Source organism: Monodon monoceros, unplaced genomic scaffold (genome assembly GCF_005190385.1).
Source record: "Monodon monoceros isolate NGI ecotype Baffin Bay Population unplaced genomic scaffold, NGI_Narwhal_1 Super_Scaffold_21, whole genome shotgun sequence".
Lineage (NCBI taxonomy): Eukaryota > Metazoa > Chordata > Mammalia > Artiodactyla > Monodontidae > Monodon > Monodon monoceros.
In genome coordinates, this window is record NW_021703778.1 from 59,690,704 (window position 1) to 59,714,462 (window position 23,759).

The 23,759-nt window shown below is 40.2% G+C and overlaps 2 protein-coding genes across 4 annotated transcripts in view; one reads left to right on the forward strand and one right to left on the reverse strand.

The window, feature by feature from the left end:
* RFX7 (regulatory factor X7) overlaps nucleotides 1-17,511 on the reverse strand; it is a 144,703-nt gene extending 127,192 nt beyond the window's left edge. For both annotated transcript variants that reach the window (XM_029236523.1, XM_029236521.1), the window contains exons 1-2: nucleotides 17,115-17,511; nucleotides 16,790-16,955 (exon numbers count right to left, since the gene is read on the reverse strand). In XM_029236523.1, coding sequence (XP_029092356.1) covers nucleotides 16,790-16,950 — 161 coding nt within the window. In that variant the 5' untranslated portion in view covers nucleotides 16,951-16,955; nucleotides 17,115-17,511. The remainder of the gene's footprint in view (nucleotides 1-16,789; nucleotides 16,956-17,114) is intronic.
* Nucleotides 17,090-23,759, forward strand: part of TEX9 (testis expressed 9) — a 217,058-nt gene continuing 210,388 nt past the window's right edge. Inside the window, exons 1-2 of one of the 2 annotated variants that reach the window (XM_029236542.1) lie at nucleotides 17,090-17,126; nucleotides 17,846-17,936. The gene's annotated coding sequence lies outside the window, so the exon portion shown is untranslated. Of the gene's footprint in view, nucleotides 17,127-17,666; nucleotides 17,937-23,759 lie in introns of those variants that run through there. The other variant, XM_029236543.1, reaches the window with a different exon arrangement.

Below are 23,759 nucleotides of genomic sequence, written 5' to 3' on the forward strand. Positions count from 1 at the left end.
GTACTTACCATGTGCCAGATTCTGTACTCAGTGTTTTACATGAATTATCTCATTTAACCTTCACTACAACCTTACCAGGTAAACACTATTACTGTTTCCATTTTACTGATAAAGGAGACAACTTCAAAAGGTTATGTGACTTGAGTGGCAAACCAAGGCAACTAATTTCAGAATATCTTATAATGACTTATACCACTGCACTGGACTGCCTCTTTGTGATTCTGATTACTTTCACTTTAAAACTGTTAAATATGTAAGATTTTAAAAATAAAAGTTACTCTATTTTGTAAGTTTTTATGCTTGGTAGAGAAAATTTCTAACCATCTTAAAGAGAAAATTAATTTAGGACAGTACAATTACCTCACTGGCTCAAAAACATGTTAAAGAAAAAAGTGAGAGCTGACATATTATGCTTTATAATTACAAATACATAAAGTAGAAATGTCTTAAAATAATGTGTGCCATAGTAAGACTCACACAAGTATTTAACCAGTTATGATGAAGCTCAAGGCAATACTTAGAAAAATTTTTTTAGCAGAAAGCACCTAAATAGAAGAAAGCTTTTTGGCATATCTAAAGTAATGAAAGACTGGTCCACAGAGGATAAAGACAAGCAAAGACTGCAGGGAAAAAGAGCAGAGCCAAATGCAACTTCATCTCTTGAGTTTCTAGAAACCCATGTACTATTGTTAAGTCTCATCAACAGGTAAAACAAAAACTCTACCTCAAATGCTCCTACTACCTTTGACCCTGAAGAATTACAATTAGACAAATAACCTTTCCACTTCTGGTCAATATAATTAATTTCTCAATTGCTTAAAAAAAATTAAAGCATTCTAAAATTAGATCATGGTGATGACTGCACAACTCTGTAAATATACTAAAACCCCTGAATTGTACACTTAGAACAGGTGAATTTAATGGTATGCAAATTATCTCATTAAAGCTGTTTAAAAAATTAGAATCTACATAAGAAATGCTCAATAATTACTTGTAAAATTAATTTTAAATGGATATTAAATAGTTTATAGACAAAACTGGGCACAAAACATGGCCACTCTCCCTTGAGCTCTTTACCATTTAAACTGCTCACCATTTGCTTGCAACTTTTATAGCAAAGGTTCTCAAATTCAGTTACAACATATTCCTGAGCTATGTTACAAGTAATTGCTTACTAAATGTACCAAAGTATAAGAACAGTAATACTTGTAGACAACATATAGTTGGGGCTTGTTTTTTAATCTACTCTGACAGCCTCTTTTAATTGGTGTATTTAGAACATTCACATTTAAAGTGATTATTGATATAGCTGGATTAATATGTACCATATTTGTAACTACTATTCATTGCCTTTTTTTTTTTTTTTTTGGTCTTCTCCACCTTCTGCCTTCTTTCATTTTATTTGAGCATTTTATATGATTCTATTTTCTCTACTCTCTTAGCGTGTCAATTATACTTCCTTTTTAAATGCATTTTATATGATTCTATTTTCTCTACTCTCTTAGCATGTCAAATCTTTTTACATCTTTTTACTGGTTACCCTAGGATACTTTTATGACTGATCTAAGTTCACTTTCTTTCTACCCATCCATCCATCTATCCATCTATTTATGGCTGCATTGGGATTTCGTTGATGCGCCCGGTCTTTCTCTAGTGGCTGCGAGCGGGGGCTACTCCTCGTTGCAGCGTGCGGGCTTCTCACTGTGGTGGCTTCTCTTGTTGCGGAGCATGGGCTCCAGGCGTGCAGGCTTCAGTAGTTGTGGCACACGGGCTTAGTTGATCCGAGGCATGTGGGATCTTCCTGGACCAGGGCTGGAACCCATGTCCCCTGCATTGGCAGGGGGATTCTTAACCACTGCACCACCAGGGAAGTTCACTTTTAAGTAACACTATACCACTTAACAGTCAGTGCAAGTACCTTTTAAGAGTATTCCCAATTCCTTCTTTCAGTCCCTTATAACATTACTGTCATTCATTTCACTTATCCATAGCTATAATTACCAAACGCATTATTTTGAACAAACTGTTAGCCATTAAATCAATTAAAGAAAAATAAGATTTTATTTGATCTTCATTTATTCCTTCTCACTCTATCTTTATGCAGACCTGAGTGTCTGTTCTATATCAGTTTCCTTCTCTTTGAAGAACTTCTTTTAACATTTCTTTCAAAGCAGGTCTACTGATAACGAATTCTCTCAATTTTTGTTGGTCTGAGAAAGCCTTTATTTCTCCTTCACTTTTTTAAAAATGTTTATTGTTATTATTTTTTAATTTATTTAATTTTGGCTGCGTTGGGTCTTCGTTGCTGTGCACAGGCTTTCTCTAATGGTGGCGAGCAGGGGCTAGTCTTCGTTGTGGTGTGTGGGCTTCTCATTGCGGTGGCTTCTCTTGTTACGGAGCACAGGCTCTAAGCGGTGGGCTTCAGTAGTTGTGGCACACAGGCTCAACAGTTGTGACACACAGGCTCTAGGGCACAGGCTCAGTAGTTGTGGCACATGAGCTTAGTTGCTCCGCGGCATGTGGGATCTTCCCGTACCAGGGCTCGAACCTGTGTCCCCTGCATTGGCTGGCAGATTCTTAACCACTTTGCCACCAGGGAAGCACTCTCCTTCACTTTTGAAGGATAATTTCACCAGTTGGTGGTTTCCTTCTTTCAATGCTAAATATTTTACTCTACTCTCTTGGTTGCTTGCTTGCTTACTTGGTTTCTGAAGAGAAGTCTTATTGTAATTCTTACCCTTGTCCCTCTGTAGGTAAGGTGGTTATTTCCCTCTGAGTTCTTTCAAGATTTCCTCTTTGCCTTTAATCTTCTGCAGTTTGAACATAATATGCCTAGGTGTAGATATTTTTTATTTATCCTGCTTGGTATTCTCTGAGCTTCCTAGATCTGTGGTATGCTGTCTGTTATTAATTGGGGAAAATTCTGCCATTAAACTTCAAATATTTTTTCTGTTCCTCTCTTTCTTTCTTCTTCTGGTATTCCAATTATGCATGTTACATATTCTGGAATCGTCTCACAGTCTTGGATATTCTGTTCCACCTTTTTCATTCTTTCTTCCTCCCTGTATTTTAGTTCTGGAAGTTTCTATTGAGATATCTTCATACTTCATACTGATTCTTTCCTGAGTCATGTCCAGTCTACTGATGGACCCATCAAAGACATTCTCCATTTCTGTTATAGTATTTTTGATTATTAGCATTTCCTTTTGGTTCTTTCTTAGAGTTTCCATCTCTCTGCTTACATTACCCATCTGTTCTTGCAAGTTGTCCACTTTTTCCGTTAGAGCCCTTAGCATATTAATCTAGTGATTTTAAATTCAGTCTGATAATTCCAAAATCTGTGTCATATCTGAGTCTGGTTCTGATGCTTGGTTTACCTCTTCAGATTGTGCTTTTTTTCCTTTTAGCATGCCTTGTAATTTTTTGCTGAAAGACAGACATGATGTTGGGTAAAAGGAACTGAGATAGATAGCTCCTTACTGCAAGGTGTCTAGGAGCTGGGCTGCGTTAATTGTTTGCCATTGCTGTGGTGCCTGAAACTAAAATTTTCTCTAACTTCCTTGTTTTTGTCTCCCGTGTTGTCTTTGAGAGTACCTATAATAAGGTACTTATTAAGCAAGGTCTGAGGTTTATAGTTGTTTTAGCTGTAATCCCATTATTATACAGAAGCCCTACTGACGTGGTAAAATTGGGGGTGGGGGGTGAGGAGCATTCTACTGTCCTATGATTAGGTCTCAGGTCTTTTTTTTTTTTTTTTTTTTTGCGTTACGCGGGCCTCTCACTGCTGTGGCCTCTCCCGTTGCGGAGCATAGGCTCCAGACGTGCAGGCTCAGCGGCCACGGCTCACGGGCCCAGCCGCTCCGCGGCATGTGGGATCTTCCCAGACCGGGGCATGAACCCGTGTCCCCTGCATCGGCAGGCAGACTCTCAACCACTGTGCCACCAGGGAAGCCCCTGGTCTCAGGTCTTTCAGTGAGCCTGAGTTGGGTATTTCCCTTCCCCCACATAGAAGACTAGAGGGGACTGGAGTTGGGTATTTTCTTTCCCTCAGGTCAATTAGGCTTTGGTAAAGCCCCGGTTGGTTAGGCTGTGGTAAAAGTTTCCCTTGAGGCAGGCCTTCTTAAAGAGAACAAAGAGCTCTGGCTGTATTTCAAAATGGTTATTTTCCTCCTCCTTTTATTCTTGTTGTGACAACAGGAGTGAAGACTTTCAAGCTCTTTATATGTTGGACCAGAAATCAAAAGTCAGTATACTTTACTATCATCACTGGGAGCTGAGTTACGACTACTGCTGAAATATAACTCTCATTTGTATTCTAACATGCTTTGCATATAATCCTGGTTTTACCCAAGGGAGAATTACAAGACAACTAATGTCAAGCAGGTGACTAGCATCCATTCTTTGTCAATGTAAGACAGTGAAGATTGAGAACAGTTATCTGTATTCTTTGCATACTTCTCCCAGGTAGCAGTGGTATACAGGGGTCCACAAAATACTGCCCAAGGGCCAAATCCTGCCAGCAGTGGAACAAATTTGGCCATCCCCATTCACTAGTATGTTACTGATGGCTAATTTCCTAATACAATGGCAGAGTAAAATAGTTGCAACAGAGACTCTATGTCCTACAAAGCCAAAAATATTTACTATCTGGCCCTTTGAAGAAAAACCTTGCTGACTCCTGGGTTATACATCCCATACTTTCTTGCACATGTGGTCACTGGTATCGTGTGCCTGACTGCCTGTCTTTAAACTGTTGACCAGGGATGAGTGCAATGATGACTATGCACTATCTGTTTTATTTTTATTCATCAATTCACTTAATGTACAATTACTGAAACTAAAGATTTCAACTTAGTGGAAATCTTTTACAGCACAGTGTAAATGATGCTATAGCAGAATTATATTCAAGTACTATGAAAATTAAAATAAAGGAGTTACTAACTCTACCTGGGGTACTCAAGAATTGAGAATACTAAAGCTCTGCCACAGAGAAGACTTGGGCTTAATATTTTATTAGAAGATATCTCCTTTAAGCCAGTGGTTCTCTAACCTCAGTATCTATCAGAACCACTTGAAAGGCTACTAAAACAAAGACTGCTGGTCACACCCCCAGTTTCTGTTACAGTAAATCTGAGGTAGAGTCCCCAAATTTACAGCTCTAACAAGTTCCCAGGTGATGCTAGTATGACCACCATTTGACAACCACTGTTCTAAAAAACCAAGTAGCATCGTATAAATACAATTTTAAAGCTTAAAAAGTCTTTTAAAGATAAACTAGTTGCTGTATTTCTCTGAAAGAATATCTAGCAGGCCAAATAAACAAATTTAAAAGGCTCCATGTCAGATAAACAGGCCCAGCAGACTAGCCTGTTTTATGAATCTGAAATACTTCAGGCCCTCAGAATTACTTTCATATTTTAGTCATTCCCTCCTTACTTCCCAGATAAATCCACCTCCCTCAGTTACTTGCCCTCACTCACAGGTTTCCTTTGCTGTCTTCAGGCTTCAGTCATGACTCAACAAGTTACCTTAGCCTTGGATCTTGGCTCCCAAAATAAGTAGGTCAAACCTTCCACCAGGACCAAACTTAAAAGAAGCTATCTCCAGCTCAATGTTAAGAGAGTCTCCAAAATTCCAAGTTTATCACTTGGGAACTAAGCTGGGACACAGCTGATCAGTCCAGAAAACCCTAACTAAATACAAATGACCTCTGAACAATGCGGAGGACAGGCTGCCCACCCCTGTGCAGTCAAAATTCTGAGTATAATTTTACAGTCACCCTAAGTATCTATGGTTCCGCATCTGCGGTTTCAACCAACCACGGATGGTGTAGTACCATAGCACATACCTACTGAAAAAATTCCACATAAATGTGGACCCTCCCAGTTCAAACCCACGTTGTTCAAGGGTCAACTCTACTACTGTATACTCATTCATGAAAGGTTACAGAACTATGTAGTAGTCATCTGCTCAGTATTTTTTAAATGAGGGACACAACAGCTCTCACTTGGGATATACATCATTTTTTAATCTAAATACAGTGAAAGACATTTGACTAGTGAAACTGAAACTCGAAACACATGATTACTTCAGTTTCGCCAATATAATTTTTAAAAAAACAACTGCTATAAGGCCTCTATTATGTAAAATGCAGCATGAGTTTAATAACTTGTTTGGGGAGGAAATTACCTCATTAAATATATAAAATACAGAAACATTAATATGTAGAAAAAATACCTCTAAGAATATAGTAAACAAAAATGGTGTTCAGTAGTACCTACTGCTACATGAGAAATAAAATGATGCAAAAGATGTTGCCCCTAGCTTCAAAGAACTTGTTGTTGATTGAAACAGCACAGGAAAAAAATTAAGAGTGATTAAGTGCTTAATTGTACAGACCTCAATATACAACGTGAGGTCAAGAAAAAACAAATATGGACTAGGGTAGCTAAAGAATGTTTTATAGTACAATAACTTGTGCTATGACTTCAAAATAGTTAAAATGTGATTAAGCAGGATTTGGAGAGAGGGGAGTGGAGATTCTAGAAAAGATACAAAGCAGGAGTGAAAGCAGGGCCACAAAATATAAGACAGACAGTGAAGTGCCTGCTGCACTGAAGTGGGGCTGAATGCTTGTGAACAGCAAGAAGTAGGGCTGGATGTACTGTACAGGACTAGGTTACAAAGGCCTTTGAAACCTGACAAATATTCAATCACAGTACGGGGGGCAAGAAGAAATTACTGTAGGCTTTAGATACATAAAAAAGGATGTTTTAGAGACTGATTTTGGCAGCAGTATACAGCATCACTGAACAGGCGGAAAGGCCAGGGGCAGAGAACAGCCATTTTGCTGCTGTAATAATCCAGGAATGAGATAGTAAAGCACTTAGCTATGGTCCTGGCAGTAGAAATAGGAAGATAGGGAGAAACTTAAGTGACAAGGAGAACTTGGCAACATGTTAAAATATTGGGCAAGGGATGAGAGAGAAAAATCAAATATGAAGCCAATACTGCTAGCCTTATAGAATGAAGGAACACGGGTATCTACTACCAAAAGAACTAGAATAATTGGAAAGGAAAGCAAATTGAGGTGGCAAGGCATCATGGCACAGAAGAAGGGTTAGTGTGAAAATGCCAAGTTTAACGTGACAATGGTGGCAACCTGTACTCTGGTGAATGAATAAGTAGATGTGGTTAGAGTTTTCTGGTGAGCCTATCTATTTCGTGACTTTAGCAAAGATATAAAAAGAGAAAAAGAATGGATGGCTGAGAAGTAAGTGTTTGGATATGCACAATTAAAGAGCATCTAGAGGAAAGCAGAACAGATAAAACATTAATCAGAGGTAAGGTCCCGAAAACAGAGATCCTACATCCTTGCCCATGGAATCCCCAATGCCTGGCAGAGCAGCTGATACAAAGGTGACTCTCAAAAAGGAATGAATGAGAATTTCCAAAGTGCGAAGGAATCTTAATAATCAGAAGAAAAGTTACAAAATGAAAAACAGAGTCTCAGAAAAGGCCACTAAGTTGGCAAGAAGAGCAGGAAGCCAGACTGCAAGAGTTAAAATGGGTAAGAGAGAGAAAAGATCTGAAGGACAGATGGCAGCCTAAAGGGAAGAGCAGCAGGATAGACAACGAGCATTATTTTACTTGTTTGGATATTTTTCCAAACTAAAATTAATACTTGCTCATTTAAAAAAGATTGGAGAATATAACAAAGCAGAGGGAAAAACCATACGTTGTTCCACCACCTAAGTGCAGACACAGTTAACACTTTTAAAATATATGTTCAAACTTATTCTACCAAAAATATGAGTGGGCTTACATACCATACAACAGGATAATATGTGAGGGACTGGAGGGAGGGAAAGAGATAAGGAAAATAGTAAAACTACCAGGGGTAAGATTAGCTAGCAATAATTACTATATTTCTTAAACCTTTTCTTAGTGGTCAGAAAAATAGTACTTTTCTGTTATAATTATTATCAGAGAATAAAGATTTTTGCATATTTGTTAATAGTTTATGCTATTCTTCCTATAAAATGAGTATCTACATTCTTCATTCACTTACCTAATGACGTTTTTCTTATGACTATGAATGAGCTCTTTAGGTCTTTGAGGGATCAACTGTTTGTTTTACTGCAAAACCTCCAAGGTTGTTTGCTGCTGCTTTAAGGAAGCCCTAAGCATGTATAAAGCCACAGGAAAAGCAGCCTAGGGAAAAGAACAGTTTGATGATGCTGACAGAAAAGGGGTATGTGTTAAAACAAATTCCCTAAATATATGGACACAGATGAATCCAACGGGGAAAGCAAACTGCCTCCAATAATAGAAAAGTACATAGATATAGACGCCAAGATATAGGAGCCAAGATATGGGCTGAATGAGATACGTGAGGGACCCCCACATTAAATATTCTAATCCTCTTCATGAAGTGGCATCACTCACTGAGTCGATTCAGGGTACACAGTCCCCTGCCAAGACTCCTATTGGAGCAGTTCTGGTCCCCTGCCCCAGCTCCACCCACCCTCGTCCTTTTCTTCTCTATTATTACTTTATATTATTGCTTCCACCTCTGTGCATTAAAATTTAGATGAGAGGATTGTGATTGGTGAAAACCCCACTCCTCAGTCAAGCAAACTTTGTCCTAAGCTATTTTCCTCTAATTAGTCTCATTACTGGCAAGGCTTACTGTCATCCACAACTCTGAATCTAATTCCTGATAGTGGGAATAAAGACCTCCCAGTAAGCAAACTGTTAAATGTATCTGGATCAATAGCCCATCCCTTGATTTTTTGCTAAGGCCATGATCCTGAATTTTGCCAATAAAACTATTTTGTCCTCACTGAATCTTTCTCTCATCTAATTCGGTATTTGTTTATACCATTGATTATACCATCATTGCATGTAACAAAACCTTACTTTTGTTAAATTCAATTATGTTGCATACAACTACACACAGAGGGTGAATGTAAGGTAGAGCTAGTGTCACATTGCTTTTTAATCTTTCTATGCCTGTATGCAGTAGACATTAAAATAAATGTGCACTGAATTCAGTTTTCTTTGACCACTTGATTCCATAAATGCAGGATTAGTTGTTGACCTTCTCACTTCTTTGGAACTTGTATGTACAGAATTTGCCCAAACAAAGCTTGCTAATATCTTCTACTGCAGAAAAAGGGATCATGCATTTAGTAATTTGACAGTTAAGTTTTTGATCATAGATTGCTTATACACAAATGCAGTTAATAAATCTAATGAATGCAATCAAATTAGGGAAATAATTCACTTACATTAACTGAAGCATCTTGTTCAAATACATTTACCAACCTCCCAGAAGCACCAGCTTTGCTCCAAGCAAGAAGCACCAACTTTGCTCCAAGCAAGATATCACTGAAGTGACCCTCTTATCCAATTACATTTTAAAAATTTCATGTATACTGCAAAAACAATGGCAAATTCTTGGCTCTCCCATATACAAATAATATTTTACTGTCATATTGTAAACTACTTATTATGCAGTGATTGCTTTGTTTCAGGTATATTCGGTCTCTGAATTCCTATAAACCTTACATATTGGAAAATGAGAATGTTTCATTTAAATTCAGTAAAAATTCACTAAAATGGATTCATCTCAGGTAAGGCCAGTCTAAATTAATGAAAAAAACTAATTTATACACTTTAGATCATTGTTCCTTAGAAGTTGGGAGAAGTTTCATGGAAGCAGTAGCACATGAGTTGGATCTTAAAGTTAGACACTTACATCAACAGAAAAAAGAGAAGGGTTTTTAAGGTAGCAGGTAAAAAGACCAGCACAGGCATAAGCAGAGAAACAAGATAATGAAAGCAAAGAAAAAGGGTTATGAATAATACAAACTGAAGTAGCCAATTAATACAGTAATCCCGTTCCCATCTTGAAGCTACTTAGCAGCAAAAGATCATCAAAACAGGAAAGCCACAGAAAAATAGAAACACAAGAAAAGAATGAAAAACACAAACCTAAGGGCTCTACATGCTTGGTTTGTATCTTAAAATTAGGAATCACAGATGGCAACCCCAAAGCTCTAGGGACTCATCCTCCAAGATAACCAATAGTTCTGATGCTTTACCTATAACACAGCTCAAATTCTAAAAATCACGGATTTCAGAAAGAAAAGGGGAGGTAAATATAGGGCATACGTACCATCACTTCCTATTCCCATGCCCTTGGTAGGCATCACTCATTAATCAGACTTGTGGCATGCAAGTTCAAGTCCATTTGAATCCTGTGTTGAAATGAGTGTAAAGGTATCCTTTGCTATCTGAACCCTTCCTATCCAAACCCAGACCACCACAAACAGGTTCAGGAATTTTTTTTTTTTTTTTTTTAAGATAAAGCTATTTGGAGGAGATGGTATTTCCCACCATATGTACTCTTGCTTCCCCAAATTCCAAAACATAACAGATTCGGAACCTGTCACTCCGACCTCTCACTCTTCAAATTAAGAAACCAAATAGGGTACAAACAGCAAGGAATACACTTGTATGTTTTCAGTTTGTTCTGCCATACAAAACCTCACCTCCCACACATTCTTGTAATATATATAGGAGCTCCTGTAATAGATGCCTGATAGAGGTATTGTGCATAATTAACCAAACCTCATTGTTTTCTATTTCCTCTTATGAATAGGAAGTACACAGTCCATGACACAGAAAAAAGTAAACGTCTCAAGAAAGGAAAATTAAATCATGTTTTAAAGTTTTTATTCATGTGGGTTAAGGTTAAGCGTTAACTACGTTAATCTCATAGTCAGCAATCAAGTGCATTAAGGTTTCAGAGCTTATTGTTCCTTGTTTATTATCCTGCCCAGGGAAGAAAGAGTCTTCCTCTTATTGGCCCATGTTACTCTTCTTTAACCTGAACTTTTAGAACCTCAAGGAAGCAGAAAAGAAAGCAACTAAAAAGACCAAATGCAGGAGGCTTCCCTGGTGGCGCAGTGGTTGAGAGTCCGCCTGCCGATGCAGGGGACACGGGTTCGTGCCCTGGTCCGGGAAGATCCCACATGCCGCGGAGCGACTGGGCCCGTGAGCCATGGCCGCTGAGCCTGCGCATCCGGAGCCTGTGCTCCGCAACGGGAGAGGCCACAACAGTGAAAGGCCCGCGTACCACAAAAAAAAAAAAAAAAAAAAATGTCTACCCTTGATGAATAAAGTGCTGAAGCTCAACTCAACACTCAATTTTCTGAAAAGAATACACACCTTTCTTATTTACATAACCAAATTTACAATATAACACTCTCTACTGCCTTAAAATATTATATTATTACTACAGGAGAAAAGTTCCTATGTGACATGCTCTTAAGTATTGAGCACCTCTTCATAAACAAAACAATCACACAAATAACCCCCCTAGTGCAATCTCTCAACTAGCAACTAGTAAACTCCCCAACACCAGGGAGCACTACATAGTCTCACATATTTTTGCATAATCAACAACAGCTCTTAGAATACATTAAATGTAATACATGCTCAATAAATATTTGCAGACTGAATCTCACGTAACAGAACTCTTGCACAATAAGTGAATTACACCTTCAGGTAGTTCTCCTGGGCTAGCACTCAAGGAAACACTGACAAAACCTAACAATCCGTCCATTGAAAATGTTCTGCTGATTGCTGATTAATTAAATGTTAGTCTTTCACTGTACTTATGGTCTGCTTTATTATTGCTGTCAATATTAATTTAGTAAAAGAGCCATAGAAATTTAAGCTAAAGGAACTTGCAGGGTCATCTAATATAAACCTTTCATTTTGTAGACAAGGAAACGAAGGGGTCTACTTTTCCCATGCTTTGGCACTTGTCACCGCATTCCCTGGTCCTCTAACTGAATGAAAGAGACGTTTTATTGCACATTTTTGCTTAGGTTAATATTACATGTGAATGGGCATTCCTCAAATGCCAGTCTCTAGAACAGTACTTTGTATACAGCAGGTACTCAGGTGAGTACTTAAACACTGTTCTTGCTTAAAGTGTTGAAATCTGAGTGAACAATGCTCATTTTCATTTGCACAGTTTTAGTGTGTAACATTTTTCTAATATAAAAAGTGATTTGACTTAACTTTTTATTTAAAGCGTCTTTCATAACAAATAAGACACTTCTGCCTTTCCTACCACTGTGAAGTTCATTCCCCCCAATAATACCAAAAACTAACAGTGACACAGAAACCAAATCAGTTCTGCACATTACATCATTCAAGACACCTCCCAATGGGGAGAGCAAACTGGTCAATAATTTATACACACACATAATCAGTACCTAAGTTAAACGAGGCCATAAAGTTGAGGGGTTTGAAACTGCCTAACTTGCCTATCTGAGCAATAGGGAAGACAATTTCATCAGTTTCTGATAATAGAGGAGAACAAGGAATTGCCTTCTTTCTGGAATCAGAAACACTTAGTGCTAGGAGGCACCATCACAGCTGGCCTCAATACAGACAAGCTAAAAGGACCCTAAGTCTTTAGTGTGCTTGGTATGGAGGATAGGTTGAACTCGGTAGGTGACATGTCAAACAACTAATCAAAATGTTTAAAAGCCAGCTGATGTACTAGTCAGTCTCTAATTTTAAAGCAAAATGAAAATCTTGGGCTTATGGTTAAAGTAAACTCTAAAGTCATGAGCTTTATAGCAAATGTTTCCCCCTGAAGTTGAAGAAACAATAACTATTCCTTAGAGCTAAAAATTGCCTGTCCCAGAGCCAAGAACAAAACTGAACTACTGAGTTCTACGACAGGGGACAGAAATCAGAACAAATATGGCGCTAATAAGAAAAACGTATGGATCGCCGTACTTTGCTCACTGCAACTAAGAAATAAGAGTAAAACAAAATTGCTCAATTTGGCTTTAAATTCTAAATCTAAAATGTACCAGATTCAGACCTCTGTATGGCTTACAGGATTAAATAAAGACAAGGCACTATAGCCACAGCACTGCTCCCAGGATCTGACAATGAATCAGAGGAATCCTATAGCTTCCCTGTCACTCAATTTATCTCTTTCCATAAAGTGTGTAGAATAATGACACATCATACAGAACTGTTTTAAAAAAATGGTTTTTAAGGTCTTACTTGCAAATAGTTACATAAATAAAAATAATAACTGATAATAATGAATTCTTTTAAGAATCCCTGAATTTGTTTGTTGAGTAAATACAGTATTAGAACATTTTCTACAATGAAACATCATGATTTCTTTTGAATTTATAGGTAAATGTTTGTCGTCTACGTGACAGTCTAATTCCAAATATGCTAATCACTCCCAAACATGCAGGTATGATTATTCTTAAACATAACTAATCACAAACAGGCAGAGCGATTTCAAATGCAATTTTTCCACAGTAATTTTATTCTATCAGAGTTTCAGGAAAAACTGCTTTAAAAAGGAAAAGAAAAGCACTTAAATTCTTTTGGTCTAAATTAAATACAAACATTCTTTTTTTTTAAAACTGTGAAGACACTGGGAGATAAGAGGAAGGAAAAACTTGCTTCAGTATTCTTTTTTTAGGTAACCAAAGAGGGGTGCAATGTAAGTTAAAGAAGTTTGCAGTGAGGTTAGATTGTGGCTTTGTTTTAGGTTGCCAGTATGAGTTTTTATTTAGAAAAAATGCATGAGTTACTAGCTTTCCTTTTTTAATGAAAAGTTTATATTAGAATTCTATTATTTTCTATTACTTACAAAATATAAATACTATGTTATAGCATATTCAGTATTAAAACACACCTCTGCAAATAAATCTCCTTTCAAGTGAGTTGTGTAAGTGATCTGGACCTCTGTCTATGGAGTGGGAATAAGGAAGAGCAAGAAAGGTACAGGCTCATTACATTGGACTTAAGCTGAAGATACCCGTAAATATATTACACAAATACTACAAGACTATCAAGTTATCAAGTTAGTAACTTTATTTTGTAGAACTATCTTAAAAATACATTATATTTCCAATTCTTAAGAAATCTGGTTTCTGATGTTAATCATTAAGTACCATGATTTCAACTCTGAATACTTAATATTTTTTCCAAAGACTCATTTTTAATGCTTGAAATAACCATGGTCATACTTTTATCTAACAGTATTTTAGTTTACTAAACAGAATAGATTAATTATGAACTGAGATAATAAATAATTCATTATCCAGCTAAAGGCCTACATCACATACTGTATATGTGTAAAATAGGAGGACAAGTTCAGACTTGTCTGTGACCTGCAAGTCCAATAATTTAGAAACTATGATCAACCTAAATGCAAAACCCTTTTGATAATTATTAAATGCCACATTTGTTTAATGCAATTTTAAATTCTCATTAGTAATGATACCAAAGGTTGATATAGGATGTACTACAAAACTGATAATCTTTCAGAACATTATCAAGTGATAAAATAATTGGTAAAAAGATATTGTTGCTTCAAAAAAATGTGAAAAGAGATACCTAAAGAACTGCACTCTTACCTATTAAAAGTCATTTTAATTTTATACACATACACACACTATTTCTTAGGAAGAGATTGTGGTGAAGGAGATTTCACTTTCTAATGTCTTTATATAGTCACTTGATGAATAACATAAATCCAGTCTTGCGGAGCAGCGGCTATGAGTCTATATATTACATAGAGCCACTAACGTTGTTTATGATCCACAAACGTTGTTTATTCTAAAGTTTTAAATATAAAGAAATAATTTTTGCAAATAGGATTTCTAAAGCTTAAAATTAAATGCTACTAATTGTGCCAGTACAATTTTAAAATGAAGCTATAAAATTGTACATTTGGGGATTAAGGTGTTTGTTGTCAGTTTTTCTTTTCAGAGCAAGTACCAAAAACTGAAGCACACTGTACTTCAGAAGTTTTTCTTACATTAAAATCAGCGTGGTTAAGTTGTAATGGATGTGTAAATATAAATTATCAATTAAAGAATAATTAAATCACATGATTTACCAAAAAGAGCACCACTCCACTATCATTATCATTCAAACACTTCAGTCCACTGCCTATACAACTTATTCATATTTTAAAAATATAAGGTGAAGGTTCCTTTCCCCTACTGTTCTCATAATAAATTAAAACATATACTTACTAATTCAACTTTCAAAATTTGCCTTTCTTAAAAGATTTTAGTCCTTTAACTTGGATGTCCCTTACCTGAATGTAAAAACCAACGTGCTCAATTCAGATTTCAGAGACACTAGTTACATCAAGTTAATAGGGGGAAAAAAAAAACCTGGTTTCTGGAAACCTTGATGGTAAGGAGATTAAGCATCTCTTCCTTTAAATTACAGCTTTAAAAGGGGGTAGGGCATCCATCGAAGAATAAAGCCTTCTCTCTCTCTCTCTCTCTCTCTCACACGCGCACACACACAAGGCAATCCTATTGATCTGACCTATTCAAACTGTCACAGCAGGACTATTGTTAACCCTAAAAAATTCTCCTTTAAAATATTTAAACTTCATTTTAAAATTAAAACTGAAAGCAAGATACTCAGCTGCCAACTACTGTGTAGTATGAAACTATTAAAGCCTTCACTGACCTACTTCATATTATCATCATGACAATATGGATGTATGCCAAGAAAATAATGAAATTACTATATAACAAACTTTAATTTTCTATTCAAAAATTGTCACTGTTTTTAAATGTGTAAATATTGTACTGCAAGGCCAGTTGTTTTATACTTTTTAAGTTGCAATATAAAAAAAGGAGTTTTGATATTTCAGTAATCATATTCAATGATGAACATGCAAGATCTCATTTTTAAAATCAGAGCTTTTTTAAACACCACATTTAATTCTATTTTTAAACTTCTATTAAAAGCAGTCTCTTAGACTAAACTCCAAATAATGCTTTCCATTTTTAAAATAGCACTACACTTTTTAAAACATGTCAGTTAATGAAGGACCCTACAAAAATAATGCAAGTTCATGTTCAAAGAATATTTGCAATGGCTCTAACAGAGGACAGACTTAAGTCAGTGTATTTAATTACTAAAAGACTGCTACCAGTCTTTCAGAGTTTAATGTTGAAATATTGGAAATTCTCATACAAGAAAGTATAGGAATAGCAAAGGATATTTCATCCATGGTTTTTAAAAAAAGACACACGGAATGGCAACACATTTATTTTAAATTAAACACATCCTTTTAAATTAGAAAATCACTTTGCTGTGTAAACTACCACCTTAAAATATCTCATACTAAAGAAACCCTTTCTTCACAATCAATGCAAAGATTAAGATCCCTGGAAGAGAATTTTAATCTCAGAATAAAGAAGGCAAAAACATCCAGAAACAGCAGCTAAACCAACTGAAAGGAAGAGACACATTAGGTTTTGTGCTGCATATTAATATTCTTACGCACAGTGTCTGTTTGGTGAAAATTCACAATACACTTCTTCCTCCCAGTATGACTGCAAGAAGGAGTAAACACATTTTACATTCCTCAGTCCCAAATTCATGCTACCATCATGCACCATGACTTAATTTCGACCCGTATTTCTCTTACACATAAGTGAGAAACATAAATGACCTGTTTCTGCACTCGAAATTGAGGAGGGGGCAAAAGCATTTTTTGGCTCCGGAGCCCAGGAGCTGATGCAAAGTCCCCACACCTCCAGAGGTCCTATGAATATGCACCCGACTTTGTGGAGACCCCCATTCAATGAATGCATCAGCCTCCTCCTCGGCTCCCTTGCCCGCCGCCCCCCACCCGCTTTGCAGCAGAAATGTGCCTGGGCTTTTTTACCCCAGCGATGGAGGATCCTCTTACCAGATGGAGTTCTTGATCCTGTGTTGCAGCGCGCTGGCCTCTGTCCCTGGCAGCCCGGGCACAAGGGCTGGCAGAGCCACCCCCGAGTTGGGGGCGCTGGGGGGAGGCTGCTGATGGGCATCAGGCTGCTGTGGTGGCGGCTGTTGTTGTTCCTCTGCCATCGCTGCTGGAGGGGGGGGGGGGGGGGGGGGAGATGGGGGCGCGGGGAAGGGTGAGGGAAGAGACGGGGAGGGGAGGACGTCGGGGGAGAGGGGGAGGGGGGAGGGGAACAGGAGGAGGAGGACGAGGAGGAGGAGGAAGGAAGCTGGATAAGCTAGGCCTTTACCCCAGGGCTCGAGTGAGTCGCTTTCGCCTGCCGCCTGGGGGACATCACCGGGGAGACCGAGCGGCTCCTTACGGCCGGGGCGCTTCACCGCGGGAGAGGCATGGCGGCGCCCCTCAGCCCCCCGCCGCCGCCGCCGCCGCCTCCTCCCGTCAGCGGCCGGGGCTTGGGGGGGTGAGGAGGGGGCGTCTGAACACGAGGTGGGGGGGCAGGGCTCCCCCAAATCCAAGGAGAACGGTTGCTCAGGGACCTGACGGCCTGGCCTTCCTATCTTGCCCCCGGGGCTTTCTACTCCGGCAGCCCCGCGCTGCTGCAGCCCCAGGCTCGGCTCCACGCCACTCCCCACGCCGCCGCCGCCGCCGCGGCCACCGCTGCCCTGCCAGCCCCGGAGGCAGCCCAGTGCGCGCAGCCGCACTGCGGCCCGGCGCAGACGGCAAAACACCTACCGCTCGGCCGCGGCGGGGGGGCGGGGGGGCGTGGACCAGTGTGTGCGGGATACGCGCGCGGGCGCGGGGGGCCGCACGGGCGCGGAGGGCGGGCGCGGGCCAGCTGGGCCCGGAACGTGAGCCGCCGGGGCCGAGGAGGGGACTGGCCGAGCTGGTGGAGGAGAGCAGGAAAACGTGGGGGGAGGTGCTGGCGAGAGAAAGAGAACTTGCGTGAGGAGGAGGAGGAGAAACCAAATCTAACATTTGGCGTGGAAATGGGATTTTTTTTTTTTTTTTGCATCCTCCAAGCAAGTAAAGTGAAATCAATCAACATTATCCTCCCTCCCCTCGGCAAGCGAGGATTACTTTCTCCTTGGGTAAAGGAAGAGAACTGAAGCAGGTAAGAGCATAAGCTGACTTTTCAGAAGCCCCCAAAGAAGAACACCCGTTGGAATTAACCACCCTTTAGGTCATTTAGTCTTGAACGGAAATCGCAAGGCAGGAGCTGGGTTGAGTGCTCCTCGGTCGGGCATTCAAAGCCCTCCAAATCTGGCCCCACTTTAGCTATCCAATCATAGCTGCCTCCATCCCCGTGCAAGAACTCCCGGCTCCAATCAGTGAAGTCTCCATGCCATTCTCAATGCGCCGCAGACTCATTCTTCCTTCGTGCCTTTGCTCGTGCTCTTCCTCTCACCTCCCTCCCCACCCCACCCCCTTTCCTGGATTGCCCTCCCTCCTCCTCTATACCGCTCTCCAGCCAACCCAGGCTCTCAGGCACAGCTCAAGTCGCGGCTTGTCAGGGTCCCTGGCAGCCAAGGCCCCTGCCTGCCTCGGAAAGAAACGCGTGTAGTTCTCACAACATGGAGGCTCAGGCTCCAGCCACAAGCTCCTTCCTTCGGAGCCAGTTGAACCCCTGGACGTACTCTCTGCCCCCTACCACGCTACTCATCCTTAAGAGCTAGCTTTGCCCACCAAGAGTAAGACTCCCTGCCAGAAACATGCAAGTCCCCTTTAAGAGCAGAAGAATTGGCTTTTCCTGGTGGGGCTGATCAAGGAGGCCTAAACTGCCTGGGTGTAGAAGACTACAGCCAAGGCCTCTGGCACCAGACGGAACAGCTGCTCAGCTCACACTGACCTTTCTATGGGCCTGTGGGTGTTATGAGCTATTCTGCTTTAACTTTTCTGACAGTTTCTATCAGGTTTCTACCTGTCAGATTCTCTGGCCACTTTCCTGCAGTGCTTGGACTTTGGGCAGTGAGTCCCTGCCACCTTTTAGACTCCTCCTGGGTGGGGAATCTGATTGGCTTGGGTTTCTTGGCCTTTGGAGTTCTAGGTTCCCTGCCTTGGCCTGGAACCTTTTTGCTTTTGCACCACTGTGCCCTCAGGCCTGACTCAGAGAATCCACTCCCAGCTTCACCCTGAGTTCTTGCACATGGTGGGAGCAGGAGGAGTAGGAGGGAGGAAGGACACCTGCGTGCAAGACAGCTCCTCCATGAGGATTCGAAGCCCCTTGGATTCCTTTGCACCCTGAAACCCACCGCACTGACTCTGCCACACAAACAAGCACCCTTTTCCATAACTTAGGGTCACTATTAGCTTAGCCATTTTTAGAAAATATTAGTTGTTTATGAATTCATTTTGCTTATGGACCCTTATGTTCTATGTAAAAACAGGCTTTTTCAAATTGATAGACGTGCTGTGCACTAGACAGAAGCTTTGAAGAATGAAAATGGCTGATGTTTGCTGAGCACTTTTTACTGTGCAAGACCGACCTAGCACTTTCCATATATTGTCATCCCCAAATTGTATAATGTAGTACTAGTCTCCCTATTTTACAGATGAACCAGAAGCTTAGCGAGGTTAACATTCTTAAAGTGACCCAAATAGTAAATGAGGGAGCCAGGATTTGAATCCTGAAGTCTAATGCCAGAGCTTACAAGCCTTGGTGAAAATGAAGTTATACTGAAAAATCTTGAATGCATATCTAAGCTGTATATCCATGGGGAAGATGGAGGGAGTAAAAAGGCATTGGGGAAAGTTGCAAAGTCTCCCAGGTTCTAATTTTTTTACCTTGCCAAGAGAGAATGATGGCTCCACGTTGCCACACCCTGGGAGGGGGAGACCCTAGGGAGGAGGTTCATCCAAGAAGGGTAATGTATCTGAGACTGCCAAACGCCTTAAGAAAAGGAAGCTGATAACCAAGACGTTTCTTTTAAAATTTACTACCGGGTGTCACACAGGCTGACTTCCCGACTGCAATTTTTCAGTGTTTTATAGGTTCCATAAAAGAGCATGTCATCCCAGCAGCCACTAGAGGGCACAGCAGAGCCGCAACCCTGAACTGCCCTCTAGCGGCGGTGCTGACGAGAGGGCAGTGTTGAGCCTGTGGACCCTCAAGGGCCCACGGGGGGTTGACATCTGGGACTCTTAGGTTCAACCAGCAATGAGAGGGGTCGCAGATAATGTCAGACTTAAGAGATCTTATTGCCAGAATGGACATCCTTGCAGGGAGGCTTTAAAGAGTCAGCCCCCACTGCTCACTTAAAATCTGGGAGTGGAGTGTGTGTTTTGTTACCGTCTTCTGAGAGGGCGGTGAATACGGTTATACCAGTAGAAACCTAAAAGAAATCTGATGAAGTTATTCAAAATCGTGGGTGGGGACTCAAGCCAAACCCAGATACCTTGAGTAAAGGTGGCAGTGTAGCCATGGTGCTTCTGAAATTGTGTTTGCCCCCCTCTGGTTCTGAAACTCTGTACTAAGGTCCCTCAGGGACCCAGAATCAATGTGGCTGATTTCCTCAGACCTTCGGTTTGACTCAGTGAGAAGTAGCAGAAAACATTATAGTGAACATGAATTTTCAAGAGAATACACTAAATTTTGAGCTTTTGTTTCTCAACCCTGAGGAGTATAAGTCTGTTCTCCCTGGGAAAGTGTACTCCCGTGGAAAATTTTGAGAAACACTGATGTAGTGGGGAAGAAAGACTCCAGTCTGAGAGTCAGAAAACCTAGGAATTCAAACCCTCTGTTCTCATCTCTATAAAAATGAAAATCATGACCTATCTCACAGGGTTATTGTGAGAAACACATAAGGTGATACCTAAACCAGGGAAATGCTGTACACAGAGAAAGACAATCTATAAGGTGGATCGTGAGTACCTCGAAGCCTTATTTTATCTTAGTAATCCCGGGACACAATTCCTTACTCCTGGGTGTTCATATTTGTTGAACTGAGTAGTTACCTAACCTGAATTTTCTTAGCCCAGTACATTATACCATCTTGCTCTCTTATGTCTAAACTTTGTCTCCTTTATGAAACTACAGGAGTACATATGTTTATGTACATATGTTTATCACACATTTATTATACCCCATACATAAGAGTGTCAGGCATTGAAAATATAAATAAATAGATAGGTAAGACCTGGTCCTAACTTGAAGTAGTTTACATTCTGGGGAGAAGAGAGACCTATTAATATATATTAGTTACACAAGGTGATGAGTATAGTGGAGGGAGGGATTGGTCCTGCTCAAGGTAAAAGAGCTTTTGGAGAAGGCCTCTTGGCTATCATTTGAATGGGGTCTCATCGGGTGAATAGAAATTCAACAGGCAGTACACTGAGGGAAGATGTTTTCAGGTCAAGGAGCAGCATGAACACTGGTGTGAAGCCATGAAAGGGCACATGAGATGAGTGCATAATGCAGAACCCAGTGTTAGCTCTGTGCTCAGATCCTTAATGGAGTGTATAGGGGAGGGAAAGGAGGGGAGGGAGACACAGCCCATTTTACTAAATGTTACTCTGTGTTAGTTACGATTGTTCTGACAAAATGAGGCCTCAAATAGGCTCATCATTGGTTAATACTGGTTAAGTGCTTAAAGTGTACATTTAATTTCCACCAAATATGGTGGTTTACAGATGTGGAAAAGATCAGGTTCTACCCTCTTTTCCTTTCCCTCTTAAAAACAAAGGATTCCCTCATCCTTTTTTCCTTTATCATTACTTCCTCTGCCTTCTTCCATTGCAAACTTTTCCCTCTAGCAGCTGAAAGTGGAATATGTAATTATCTACATGTTATTATTTAAGGGAACAGGGAAGGAAGGCTTTCCATCTCCAAAAAAACTTTCTGTGTATCAGAAAGTAATGATTAATTTCTTTGGACTAAGCTCTTGTCTTTCAAAATGCATGTAGTACAAGGGGAGCTGATGTATCAAGTTCCAGTGCTGTAATGTAATTGAGTTTTCAGTCTTTTACTAGCATTAGAGGGAGGGAGGTGAGGGCAGTCAGGGGGAAGACAACAAAGAGGAAGCAAGATTACAGAAGAGGGAGGTTGGAAGGCTCAAAACCAAGTGCATATTGGCAAATTTGGTTAAATTTTCTCCACGCCATACTTACTAATGTTAGCATGATGTGAAAATATGATTTCTCCTGTTAGAGCGCAAATATTCTATTATGTCATCAAAACAATGGTTTGTTAAGGGGAAGTAGCCTAACTATTCAAATACTGGGTAAGGCAGCAAGGTGTTAACAACCCTGTCACTACCTGGCTATGTGACCCTATCTATACCAGTCATTCTGTCAGGTCCCTTTACTTACTCCTAAGGATTATTGGGATAAAGTTCTCGTAATGTACTTGGCTCTTCAAGTGAAAGGTATTATGAAAATGAATGCCAGGTACTGCTTTGATTTCATTTAGAAATTTTCCACTGTTGTTACAATACACGTTTATGTTGTGACCTGCATTCTCTTTTTATGAAAGAAGGTTCAAGTTAATATCATCCGTCTGAATTTTAAAAGAAATGTTTACTTTTACTTGGGGCCAGAAAGGTCCCAAGTAGAAATTTGATATCTTGGATATTCAGGCCAGCAGCAGCTATGAACAGAAGCCGGTAAAGGAAAAGCATATTTACCTAACCCTAAAAGTGACAGTAAAAAGACACTAGAGCCAGTCCTACAATGAAGAGGTCAGCACGGGTGCAGTCTGAACTGGTAGAGCCTAGTCAGTAATCCACAAACTCATCACTCCTCAGTTCAAGACACATTTAAGTCCCTCTTACATACTAATTATTATGCTGAAACTACAGAAAGATTTAAAAATAAGTGGTAAGGGACTTCCCTGGTGGACCAGTGTGTAAGACTCTGTGCTGCCAATGCAGGGTCCTGGGTTCGATCCCTGGTCGGGGAACTAGATCCCACATGCGTGCCGCAACTAAGAATCCGCATGCCACAACTAAGAAGTTCGCGTGCCGCAACTAAAGAGCCCACATGCCTCAACAAAGATCCTGCGTGCCACAGCTAAGACCCAGCACAGCCAAAATAAATCAATAAATCAAAAAAAAAATTAAAAAAATAAGTGGTAAATACAGTATTGTTCTAATCTTCAAGAAGTTCATAATCTAATTGGAACATAGACATATCAGCCCACACATATTTTTAAACATGAAGTGAAAATGCAGGGAACAAACAAAAAAATAAGTGTGTGCCAGGATAATTTATTGAGCTATTAATTTGGTTTATGTTCCCCTTATATTTTCCCTCCTCTCCATTCCAAACATGCTTCAAGGGAGTTTTGTGCTTCTAGGCAGAAAGAAGTTTACAGGAGCTCCGTATTAGACCATTCCAGGGGGCACCACTCACATTGTAATTGAAGCCTCCTGGACCACAACTCCTTAGGATGCTGTTACCCCTGGAGTTGTGCCCAGCAATTTGCCTTCCAGGTTCCTTGCTCCTAGAGGGATTTTGCTAGGGAGTTCAAGAGGTAGGGGCATCTGGTGAGGGAAAGGAGGGAAGAGAGAGAAGGAAGGAGGGGTTGTGCGTAGGTGGAACTGTTGCAAATGAAAAAATTTCCCAAACTGGAAAAGAGTCAAAGTTCAGGGTTGCAGTAGTGGGGACACCAGCCCTGTTTCCTCGATCACCCCAAGTGATAGCCAGACCTCAGACAGATGCATGGTGACCCTATGGAGGCTGGATCGCCCTACCACTCTTGGTCTATGAGCAGAGCTGTTGCTTGGCTTCTAGGGACCATGTATCCCTGAACAATGAAGTTGTCAAAGTCCATCTTCCCCCATTTTCTGGGCTCAACATAAATCTTCCAGACTCTAGTGCATTTCTAGGGAAGAACGGAGGGAAGCCCAGTAATAACTGGGATTGGAGTTCCTTCTACTTCAGTGGAATTAAGGCTGGGATCATTTAAGTCTGACGTGAATTTAATTTGATTTAAACACAA